This window comes from Oncorhynchus nerka, linkage group LG12 (assembly GCF_034236695.1).
Source record: "Oncorhynchus nerka isolate Pitt River linkage group LG12, Oner_Uvic_2.0, whole genome shotgun sequence".
Lineage (NCBI taxonomy): Eukaryota > Metazoa > Chordata > Actinopteri > Salmoniformes > Salmonidae > Oncorhynchus > Oncorhynchus nerka.
This window is the reverse complement of record NC_088407.1, coordinates 52,001,439-52,014,254: the sequence shown is the minus strand read 5'-3', so window position 1 is coordinate 52,014,254 and position 12,816 is coordinate 52,001,439. Positions and strand designations below refer to the sequence as shown.

The 12,816-nt window shown below is 46.9% G+C and overlaps 1 protein-coding gene across 1 annotated transcript in view; it reads left to right on the top strand.

The window, feature by feature from the left end:
* The window catches only part of LOC115138348 (protein GREB1-like), a 52,270-nt gene extending 48,251 nt beyond the window's left edge, over positions 1-4,019 (top strand). Inside the window, 1 exon segment of the mRNA XM_029675120.2 lies at positions 3,523-4,019. Coding sequence (XP_029530980.2) covers positions 3,523-3,686 — 164 coding nt within the window. The 3' untranslated portion in view covers positions 3,687-4,019.
* The last annotated feature ends 8,797 nt before the right edge of the window (positions 4,020-12,816 follow it).

Sequence of the window (12,816 nt, the reverse complement as noted above, 5' to 3'; positions counted from 1 at the left end):
CATGTTATCACGTTTCTGGAAAGACCCAGATGCAGACAGTGTCGAAGTAACACAAGTTTATTACTTGAACAGGGGGCAGGCAAAACGAGAGGTCAAGGGCAGGCAGAGGTCAGTAATCCAGATCAGAGTCCAAAAGGAACGGCAGGCAGTCTCAGGGTCAGGGCAGGCAGAGGTCAGTAATCCAGATCAGAGTCCAAAAGGAACGGCAGGCAGTCTCAGGGTCAGGGCAGGCAGAGGTCAGTAATCCAGTGTGGTGGAAACAGGAGACAAAGGGCTGCGAGACACACACACATACATACATACATACATACATACATATATATATATATATATATATATATATATATATATATATATGCAAAGGGGATCATGACCTTGGAGATGGGGAAAGGGCCTATAAACCGGGGGGAAAGTTTGTGGGACTCCACCTGGAGGGGCAGATACCGGGTGGACAGCCATACATTCTGTCCGAGACGATACTCGGAGGTGTAGCCACGGGGCTATAGCAGCGTGACAGCGCATCCGGCTTGATGTTCTTGGATCCTGGTTGGTAGGAGAGGGAGAAGTTGGAGAAGTTGAACCGGGGGAAGAGCAAGGCCCACCTAGCTTGCCTGGAATTGAGACGCTTGGCGGTGCAGAGATATTCCAGGTTCTTGTGGTCGGTCCACACAATGAACGGATGTTCCAACCCCTCCAGCCAGTGCCTCCACTCCTCCAACATCATCTTCAACGCGAGAAGCTCACGATTCACCACATCACGGTTCCTCTCCATGGCGTTGATGCGATGGGAGAAGGAGGAGCAGGGATGTAATTTGTGGTCCAGAGCAGAACGCTGGGACAGGACAGCCCCCACTCCGACATCCAAAGCATCAGCCTCCACCACAAACTGGCGAGACAGGTCAGGATGAACCAAGATGGGAGCTGTGGTGAAATAGTGTTTGAGATCCCGGAACGCCAGGTCAGCAGCTGGGGACCACGTGAAAGGAACTTTGGGAGAGGTGAGTGCTGACAGGGGGGAAGCCAGGGTATTGTAACCCCGGATAAAGCGGCGATAAAAGTTGCAGAATCCCAGGAAACATTGTAGCTGCACCCTGGACGTAGGCTGGGGCCAATCCACCACCGCTCTCACCATCCCGGGATCCATCTGTACACTACCTGCATCGATGATGTAACCCAGGAAGGGGATGGTGGAGTGATGAAATTCACACATCTCCGCTTTCACAAAAAGCTGGTTCTCCAGGAGGTGTTGGAGAACATGTAGGACGTGGAGCACGTGTTCTTGGGCGGAGCGGGAGAAGATGAGGACGTCGTTGAGGTAGACTAAGACTAACCGGTTCAACATGTTGCGGAGAACATCATTAACCAGAGCCTGGAATACAGCTGGGGCGTTGGTAAGGCCAAATGGCATGACCAGATACTCGTAGTGACCGCGTTGAAGGCGGTCTTCCACTTGTCCCCTTCCCGTATCCGCACCAGATTGTAGGCATTCCATAGGTCCAGATTGGAGAACACGTTGGCCCCCTGGAGGAGCTGGAAGGCCAAGGAGATGAGTGGTAGTGGGTAGCAGTTCTTCACCATGATTCCGTTGAGGCCCCGGTAGTCAATGCACGGGCACAGGGTTTTTCCCTTTTTCTCCACAAAGAAGAACCCTGTGCCGGCGGGGGAGGCAGAAGGATGGATGAACCCTGCCTTTAGGGAGTTCTCAATGTAGGTCTCCATGGCCTTGGTCCCTGGACCCGACAGAGAGTACAGTTGTCCCTGGGGTGGAGTGGTGCCTGGAAGGTCAATCCTGCAGTCATGGGGTCGGTGCGGCGGAAGGCAAGTGGCCTGGGCCTTACTGAACACCTCCTGGAGGTCCTGGTACTCCGCGAGAAAGGCGGGGAGGTCCGGGGCAACTTCCGAGCCACCAGGAAGACGTCCTGGGGCAGGCTACGCTGACTTAAATTGGATTGCCTCGCTGTAGCCCCTCTCACAATATCATGGGAGTGGTATTGTGAGTGACCCGGCCTATAGAGCGCCCGTCCAGCATTCTAACATCAATGGAAATGGAGAGGGGCTGAGTGGGGATGCCTAGCTCGGACACCAGGTTAGCATCCAAAAAAACTTATTGGCCCCAGAGTCGGAGTACCCAGAGAGATGTATACTTGTTACCCCACAGCAGGATGGCATGGAAAGGGGTACGAGTCATGGGAGAGGAAAAGTTCTCCATAAGGCCCACCAGAGTACTCACCCCTTGATGAGCCTGGTTTTTAATGGGCAGGTAGCTACGAAATGTCCCGTAGTTCCACAATATAGACAGCTCTGGGTGTGGAGTCGGCGTAAGTGTTAATCTAGCCCTGCCCAGGTGCCTGGATTCCAAAGGAGGCGAGTCGGCAGCCCTCTGTGATTCCCGAGAGAACTCGTGTGACATCGGGTTCACTCGGACATGTAGACTTCGGGGATCTCCGGGGTTCTTTGGAGGCGAGGTGGGAATCAAAGGCGACAGGGCACAGATTTCCTCTCTCTCCTACATTCTCGAATCCGCCCATCGATCCGGATGGTCAAGGCTATGAGGGAATCAAGGTCCATGGGTAGCTCCTGGGCTGCAAGCTCATCTTTGACCACCTCCGATAGTCCGTGAAGGAACATGTCGAACAATGCTTCCGGGATCCAGGCACTCTCAGCCGCCAACATGCGAAAAGCCATTGCGTTGCTCCCACACCGCCGTAGCCCAGGCTAGTGCCCTCCCAGACATCAGCGTTATGATGTAGCCCTATCCTCGAGCGGTCTGAGGGGAACGAAGAAGGCTGCAGCTCGAATGAGGGAGCACTAGGGGAGAAAAGCCCGGCAGGTTCCAGAATCTCCAGCATAAGGCTCCGGAGGAGGTAAGCAGGTTTCGCGGGACACTGGGGTAGGCTGGGAGATTATGGGTGTGACCCGCTGTCCAGTGGGCAATCCGCGGAATTGCTCCAGCAAAGTCTCAAACGTCTGGTCATGGCGTTCTGCCAGGGTATGGAGTCCCTCCATAAGACATTGCAGTAACTCCTCGTGTCGTCCAATGGTGGCTCCTTGCAGGGAGACAGCATTGTGCAGCTGGTCTAAGTCTGCTGGGTCGGTCATGGCCTGTTCGTACTATCACATTTTAGGAAAGACCCAGATGCAGACAGTGTCGAAGTAACAAAAGTGTATTACTAGAACGGGGCAGGCAAAACGACAGGTCAAGGGCAGGCAGAGGTCAGTAGTCCAAAGGGTACAGGACGGCAGGCAGGCTCAGGATCAGGGCAGGCAGAATGGTCAAAACCGGGAAGACTAGAAAACAGGAACTTTAGAAAAGACAGGAGCAAGGGGAAAAACGCTGGTAGACTTGACAAACAAAACGAACTGTCAATAGACGAACAAAGAACACAGGTATAAATACACAGGGGATAATGAGGGGAGGTGGAGACTAGCACAACGACAGGTGAAACAGATCAGGGTGTGACACATATACACACACACAAAAGCCATCACATCCTCATAGGTATTCTCTCTTCCCTCGTCCAGGGGCGATTCTGTGTGTGATATGTGCTGACCGCAGCTCTCTGAGACAGACGGTGGTGAGGCTGGAGCTCGAGGACGAGTGGAGGTTCCGGCTGAGTGACGAGTTCCAGACAGCCAATGCTAAAGAGGACCGCCCCCTCTTCTTCCTCACAGGGAAACACATATGAACTGCCGTACCCCTCACCGTGAGCCCTGCAGTGGGGTCAAAACAGAAAGCCAAAAACTGTCTGTATTCTTCTGGTGGATCAAGCCAATAACCCATAGACAGTAGTTGGTAGTGAATATAGCTACAGTTGAAGTCAGAAGTTTACATACACTTAAGTTGGAGTCATTAAAACCCGTTTTTCAACCACTCCACAAATTTCTTGTTATTAACATTTACATTTACATTACATTTAAGTAATTTAGCAGACGCTCTTATCCAGAGCGACTTACAAATTGGTGCTTTCACCTTATGACATCCAGTGGAACAGCCACTTTACAATAGTGCATCTAGGTCTTTTAAGGGGGGGAGAAGGATTACTTTATCCTATCCTAGGTATTCCTTAAAGAGGTGGGGTTTCAGGTGTCTCCGGAAGGTGGTGATTGACTCCGCTGTCCTGGCGTCGTGAGGGAGTTTGTTCCACCATTGGGGGGCCAGAGCAGCGAACAGTTTTGACTGGGCTGAGCGGGAACTGTACTTCCTCAGTGGTAGGGAGGCGAGCAGGCCAGAGGTGGATGAACGCAGTGCCCTTGTTTGGGTGTAGGGCCTGATCAGAGCCTGGAGGTACTGAGGTGCCGTTCCCCTCACAGCTCCGTAGGCAAGCACCATGGTCTTGTAGCGGATGCGAGCTTCAACTGGAAGCCAGTGGAGAGAGCGGAGGAGCGGGGTGACGTGAGAGAACTTGGGAAGGTTGAACACCAGACGGGCTGCGGCGTTCTGGATGAGTTGTAGGGGTTTAATGGCACAGGCAGGGAGCCCAGCCAACAGCGAGTTGCAGTAATCCAGACGGGAGATGACAAGTGCCTGGATTAGGACCTGCGCCGCTTCCTGTGTGAGGCAGAGTCGTACTCTGCGGATGTTGTAGAGCATGAACCTACAGGAACGGGCCACCGCCTTGATGTAATTTGAGAACGACAGGGTGTTGTCCAGGATCACGCCAAGGTTCTTAGCGCTCTGGGACGAGGACACAATGGAGTTGTCAACCGTGATGGCGAGATCATGGAACGGGCAGTCCTTCCCCGGGAGGAAGAGCAGCTCCGTCTTGCCGAGGTTCAGCTTGAGGTGATGATCCGTCATCCACACTGATATGTCTGCCAGACATGCAGAGATGCGATTCGCCACCTGGTCGTCAGAAGGGGGAAAGGAGAAGATTAATTGTGTGTCGTCTGCATAGCAATGATAGGAGAGACCATGTGAGGTTATGACAGAGCCAAGTGACTTGGTGTATAGCGAGAATAGGAGAGGGCCTAGAACAGAGCCCTGGGGACACCAGTGGTGAGAGCACGTGGTGAGGAGACGGATTCTCGCCACGCCACCTGGTAGGAGCGACCTGTCAGGTAGGACGCAATCCAAGCGTGGGCCGCGCCGGAGATGCCCAACTCGGAGAGGGTGGAGAGGAGGATCTGATGGTTCACAGTATCGAAGGCAGCCGATAGGTCTAGAAGGATGAGAGCAGAGGAGAGAGAGTTAGCTTTAGCAGTGCGGAGCGCCTCCGTGATACAGAGAAGAGCAGTCTCAGTTGAATGACTAGTCTTGAAACCTGACTGATTTGGATCAAGGTCATTCTGAGAGAGATAGCGGGAGAGCTGGCCAAGGACAAACTATAGTTTTGGCAAGTCGGTTAGGACACCTACTTTGTGCATGACATAAGTCATTTTTCCAAAAATTGTTTACAGACAGATTATTTCACTTATAATTCACTGTATCACAATTCCAGTGGGTCAGAGGTTTACATACACTAAGTTGGCTGTACCTTTAAACAGCTTGGAAAATTCCAGGAAATTATGTCATGGCTTTAGAAGCTTCTGATAGGCTAATTGACATCATTTGAGGCAATTGGTGGTGTACCTGTGGATGTACAGTGCCTTGCGAAAGTATTCGGCCCCCTTGAACTTTGCGACCTTTTGCCACATTTCAGGCTTCAAACATAAAGATATAAAACTGTATTTTTTTGTGAAGAATCAACAACAAGTGGGACACAATCATGAAGTGGAACGACATTTATTGGATATTTCAAACTTTTTTAACAAATCAAAAACTGAAAAATTGGGCGTGCAAAATTATTCAGCCCCCTTAAGTTAATACTTTGTAGCGCCACCTTTTGCTGCGATTACAGCTGTAAGTCGCTTGGGGTATGTCTCTATCAGTTTTGCACATCGAGAGACTGAAATTTTTTCCCATTCCTCCTTGCAAAACAGCTCGAGCTCAGTGAGGTTGGATGGAGAGCATTTGTGAACAGCAGTTTTCAGTTCTTTCCACAGATTCTCGATTGGATTCAGGTCTGGACTTTGACATGGCCATTCTAACACCTGGATATGTTTATTTTTGAACCATTCCATTGTAGATTTTGCTTTATGTTTTGGATCATTGTCTTGTTGGAAGACAAATCTCCGTCCCAGTCTCAGGTCTTTTGCAGACTCCATCAGGCTTTCTTCCAGAATGGTCCTGTATTTGGCTCCATCCATCTTCCCATCAATTTTAACCATCTTCCCTGTCCCTGCTGAAGAAAAGCAGGCCCAAACCATGATGCTGCCACCACCATGTTTGACAGTGGGGATGGTGTGTTCAGGGTGATGAACTGTGTTGCTTTTACGCCAAACATAACGTTTTGCATTGTTGCCAAAAAGTTCAATTTTGGTTTCATCTGACAAGAGCACCTTCTTCCACACGTGTGTCTCCCAGGTGGCTTGTGGCAAACTTTAAACAACACTTTTTATGGATATCTTTAAGAAATGGCTTTCTTCTTGCCACTCTTCCATAAAGGCCAGATTTGTGCAATATACGACTGATTGTTGTCCTATGGATAGAGTCTCCCACCTCAGCTGTAGATCTCTGCAGTTCATCCAGAGTGATCATGGGCCTCTTGGCTGCATCTCTGATCAGTCTTCTCCTTGTATGAGCTGAATGTTTAGAGGGACGGCCAGGTCTTGGTAGATTTGCAGTGGTCTGATACTCCTTCCATTTCAATATTATCGCTTGCACAGTGCTCCTTGGGATGTTTAAAGCTTGGGAAATATTTTTGTATCCAAATCCGGCTTTAAACTTCTTCACAACAGTATCTCGGACCTGCCTGGTGTGTTCCTTGTTCTTCATGATGCTCTCTGCGCTTTTAACGGCCCTCTGAGACTATCACAGTGCAGGTGCATTTATACGGAGACTTGATTACACACAGGTGGATTGTATTTATCATCATTAGTAATTTAGGTCAACATTGGATCATTCAGAGATCCTCACTGAACTTCTGGAGAGAGTTTGCTGCACTGAAAGTAAAGGGGCTGAATAATTTTGCACGCCCAATTTTTCAGTTTTTGATTTGTTAAAAAAGTTTGAAATATCCAATAAATGTCGTTCCACTTCATGATTGTGTCCCACTTGTTGTGGATTCTTCACAAAAAAATACAGTTTTATATCTTTATGTTTAAAGCCTGAAATGTGGCAAGAGGTCGAAAAGTTCAAGGGGGCCGAATACTTTCGCACGGCACTGTATTTCAAGGCCTACCTTCAAACTCAGTGCCTCTTTGCTTAACACCATTGGAAAATCAAAAGAAATCAGCCAAGACCTCAGAAAAACAATTGTAGACCTCCACAAGTCTGGTTCATCCTTGGGAGGAATTTCCAAACGCCTGAAGGTACCACGTTCATTTCTACAAACAATAGTACGCCAGTATAAACACCATGGAACCACGCAGCCGTCATACCGCTCAGGAAGGAGACGTGTTCTGTCTCCTAGAGATGTACGTACTTTGGTTCAAAAAGTCTAAATCAATCAAAGAACAACAGCAAAAAACCTTGTGAAGATGATGGAGGAAACAAAAGTATCTATATCCACAGTAAAACAAGTCCTATATCGACATAACCTGAAAGGCCGCTCAGCAAGGAAGAAGCCACTGCTCCAAAGCCACCATAAAAAAGCCAGCCAATGGTTTGCAACTGCACTTGGGGACAAACATCGTACTTTTTGGAGAAATGTCCTCTGGTCTGATGAAACAGAAATAGAACTGTTTGGCCATAATGACCATTGTTATGTTTGGAGGGAAAAGGGGTACGCTAGCAAGCCGAAGAACACCATCCCAACCGTGAAGCACGGGGGTGGCAGCATCATGTTGTGGGGGTGCTTTTCTGCAGGAGGGAATGGTACACTTCACAGAATACATGGCATCATGAGGCAGGACAATTATGTGGATATATTGAAGCAACATCTCAAGACATCAGTCGGGAAGTTAAAGCTTGGTCACAAATGGGTCTTCCAAATGGACAATGACCCCAAGCATACTTCCAAAGTTGTGGCAAAATGGCTTAAGGACAACAAAGTCAAGGTATTGGAGTGGTCATCACAAAGCCCTGACCTTAATCCTGTAGACAATTTGTGGACAGAGCTGAAAAAGCGTGTGGGAGCAAGGAGGCCTACAAACCTGACTCAGTTACACCAGCTCTGTCAGGAGGAATGGGCCAAAATTCACCAAACTTATTGTGGGAAGCTTGTGGAAGGCTACCCGAAACATTTGACTCAAGTTAAACAATTTAAAGGCAATGCTACCAAATACTAATTGGGTGCATGTAAATTTCTGACCCACTGGGAATGTGATGAAAGAAATAAAAGCTGAAATAAATCATTCTCTCCTATAATTCTGACATTTCACATTCTTAAAATAAAGTGATCATAACTGACCTGAGTCAGGGAATTTTTACTAGGATTAAATGTCAGGAATTGTGAAAAACTGAGTTTAAATGTATTTGGCTAAGGTATATGTAAACTTCCGACTTCAACTGTATCAGTCTGGGGCTGGTATGGCTCTGTTCACTGTAGTATTAATTTAGTATCAATGACAATTTACTACCATACTCCTATTAACCCTCCACCTCTCTGTTGTGATGTGTTAAAAAGTCATCATTCCGCAGTGTCTGCCGCCGTTCATATTGTAGTTTATGATATTTTTGAGGAGTGTATTTTGTACAAATATTATTTTTGTAGACGTTTTGTTTTTTTGCCTGGGCTTTTGTGACAAACTATTTTGCATATATTTGGACTGCTTTGTGTCATGTAAAAAGTACCCATGTCATGTTTTCTTTGGTGTCTTCATAACAATGTTCGTTACGAAAGTGTTACGTGTATATGTGGTTGTGTTTTCTGATGCTCAGTGTTTGCAGCCTTCTGATGATCACTATGTTGAGAAACTTGAATCCATATTTTATGTACTGAATGTGTAAATGTACGTATTTTGAAAACGATCTCCATCTCTGCTGCCTTCTATTGGTTACACACCAGTCCAGGTGTGTGTACATTCTGAATGATATATCTGTTTTACTATGATCTATTTCTTGTGGGGTAGTTACAGTTGAACGGGGCTTTCTCCACCTCATGCCTTGGGGAGCCAGCCCGGCACCAACACCCCTGTTTCTGATAATCAACTAATCGCAGGCTTCAGTCTGGACCTGGATTAGTTAGTGCGGATCTTCTCTTGGCCTCACAGGTCGGGTCAACTCCCACCGTGCGTTGGTATGAGCCTCTTTCTAGGTGAAGGGGGGCCTTCCTGTCCTCCTACCCTGAGCTGAGCTAGCAGTGGAGCCTTGAGTTTCACTTTATGCACACGGTCACCCCACTGGGTCTATCCCTGCAAGCCACGGAGGTTAGCTCACTCCTTCCTACTGATTACACTTCACGGGTAGTTTGTGACTCGGTATACTACGCGTCAGCGGGGGCTATTTTTGTGTACAACACCAAACGAGCGATTCAATGATTATTTATAGTCCACTCTGTACTACTTGGTTACGTGGTGCGGCTCTTCAATGCGTGGATACGTTCCGCCACGGGGTTAAACTATTATAAATAATCTCAGACACCCCTGCTAGCGGCTGGTCCTCCCTATCTAATTGACTGGACAGCACCCACATGGGTGAGTCACACTAGCTAAGTCCCGGGTGTAGGGTTTCAGCTAAAACTAGCTGCACTTCGTCTGGGTAGAGGACAAACTATAGACACCCAGTGCTCCTTTAGTGTGCTTTTTAGTTACCCTCAAGCCCCCCTTTGGATTCCTGCTCAAGCCCACAATATGGTCTGGCTGCAGGCTACCTAAGCCTAGTTGTTATGTTACTCTAATTCTTGACTATTTATTCAACCAGTAAATGAACTAGTTAATGAAAACCAGTAACACTTCTATTTTGGTGCCACAGCTTCACACCTGATGGATTTTATTATTTTTTTATTTAGCTATTTTAATGCAGTAGCTTCTAACAATATCAATTAAATTCACTTCTTACCTTGCACCAAAGTGTTCTAATACTACATCAATCAGCTCCTTTCTTCCCCAGAATCTCCCTTTCCCCATCTTGTACGTTGGTTTTTATACACATTTTGCCCAGGCCTATGCCTCCTTTGACTACAGCCACACAACACGTCATCGCCCTTACACGTGACATCGAAGCAAAGTTACATAACAGATTGTCTCGTTCACCCGGGATATCTACATACAACAATCTGTGGTGTCATCTGCCTCACGACCCATGTGCCACCAGGCAACTCCACCAGCTCCTTCCCAGGGCTCGAGTTTGACGGGTATGTCAACACATTAGATTAACCTCTGCCCCCCAGCAGAGGAACATCTGCATACAGTCTACCTTCACCTGTCACTTCCTCCCTGCACTTGACTGGGTTTCGATGCTCTCTAGCTGCTTGTGGTTGAGGCCTCTTCCTGTTCTTCAGCTTCTTCTTGATCTTTCTTGTTTCACTGTTACATAGAGTTCTGTCTGGGGACTGGAGGAGTCCTCAGGTCATATTGACTTGGCTCATTCACGACAACGGGGCGCAAAAACCTGCACAACCCGACTCTAAACGTTGACACGCTTCACAAATCTCTCACAGCAACTCTAGTTTCTCACCTCTAGGGGGTGGTGTCTCTCTCTTTATTCCCTTTCTTCACATTCTGTTTGCTGCACACGAGACTGAACCCTATCTGTGGTCAGCAGAGGGCCGTACACACTATACGTTTACATGACTGACAGTCAGCGGAAGCTATTGCCACTAGGCTCAAGTTGTGAACAGTACATCTAGTCCAATTGAAATTTGTCACACCAATCAGAATCCTATGATACATTTTTTTTCTTAATTGTAGTTATAGTTTGCTGTCATTTGTTCCAGTACAAATTCAACAACAGTTCTATCTTCCTTTCGTATTTATTCACCACAATATGGGAGGGACGCAAGGCTGCCAGTTGATTTGCAGTATGACCACCAGTACAGTACACCTTCTTCAACAAAGAACTCACTTGAGGTATTTGATTAGATTCTTTGTCCTGCAACATCTTGTCTTTGAATTAGACATTACAATATGATACAGTACTATATACAATGTTACAATAACACAAGATGTTGTGGGGTTTTCCCCTTTGAATGCACAGCATCTTTACGTTGCTTATTTGCAAATAAAAAGTAGAAGGAAAATACATTTTTATGTACAGCAACTCAAAGACATGAGAATTTCTTTCATTTCATATATATATATTCCCTTTATCCATTATGTTGGGATAGGGAAAAGAAAACAAAAAAAGAAAGAAAAAACCTAAAGATAACGAGACCTCCCCCCAAATGTTTGGGGTGGCAGGTGGCCTAGTTAGATCGTTGGGCCCCTAACCGAAAGGTTGCTGGATCGAATCCCCGAGCTGACACGGTAAAAATCTGTCATTCTAAGAATTTGTTCTGAACTGACTTGCCTAATTAAATAAGTTAAAAAATCCCTCACTCCTAGGGTTGTACCCCTCTCCCCTGCTGTCCTACCCCTCTCCCTCAAATCCTAGAAGGTGCTTCATCTCTATCTACCTCCTGGGTGTTACTACCAGTCATCTCTTGGCACAAAAATGACACATTACGATTACATCACGTTCTGTGCTGCACACCTGTTTGACGCAAATGTGGACAAAATCTTAGTCGGTTCCACAGTAACTTTAATGCACCAAGATCCAAATGTTTACTCACATTGTGTCCCCTGGACTTTGGAGGGGATGTGGGGCAGCACGAGACAGCTACTGGGTAGAGGGGACCATCTCAAGTGGTAAGGGGGGGCCGTTTAATATCAGTTGTTGTGTCTACTGTCCACCTTCGTAGGTAATTGTCGAAGAGATTTTGGCGGGTGGGTGCTCAATATTTTAAGCAGCCGGGTTAACTATAGTGCATAGCCAAGATTTGAGGATAAATCCTTTAAAAGGTCATGTAAATATCTATACAATTCCCGTTGAGAAAATGAATAGAAATCCTATAGGAGAAAACAAATCTATTGAAATCGTTGGATCCAGTTAGAATCCAATAGGAATTTTGGAACCTGCCTTGTATAATTTCTATACAGATATCTTAACGAAACACTTATCAGTGTGCTGATGTCTGGTGTAGACTGTCTAAGCTCCTGACTCTAGACCACATATGCCTCCTTGGCCAACTGTCTCTTTCCTCACTATCTATATTTACATCTGTCCTGTAATCAAAAACTCAGATCTCCTTAAATAATATATTTGACCCTCGTCCAAAAAAATCCTTTAGGGTTCCAATGGGGAAAAAATGTATTGGAATCCTATAGGATCTTTTGACAAGGGTTTATCTGTGAGAGTGGTGGTAATTGGTGGTGTCAGAACTGGTCTAATGGTAGAATCCCTGCCAGCACACCTAAGGCCCAGGTTCATCATTATGTGTTTTATTGACAGAGGAGTTCTGTGTTAACAATAATGCTGGGATTCCTGCCATGGTAAAAGCCAGGAGTCTGCGCCTGGGCTACATCAACTAAATCGGAACTCGACACTCAGTCTCCTGACTGAAAATCATCCACCCATGTACCCGAGCCTAGTTTCAGCACTCTAAGAAAGAATCGAGCTGCGCACTGTTTCTCAGATGTATAGAATTCACTAAAGTCACAGCCAATCTGGTCATAGCTGGCTGTGATGTAGGATGGGATGGGACATAAACCTAACAAATTCAATGACACATTTCTCTGAACAGGGAGGGGGGGGGAGGGCATACCAAATTCACAGAGAATACATTGCATATGATGAAGAAAGAATACTCTGAGCCGCAGCTCAGGGGTCCAACCCAGAGATGCAAGGGGGCAGACAGG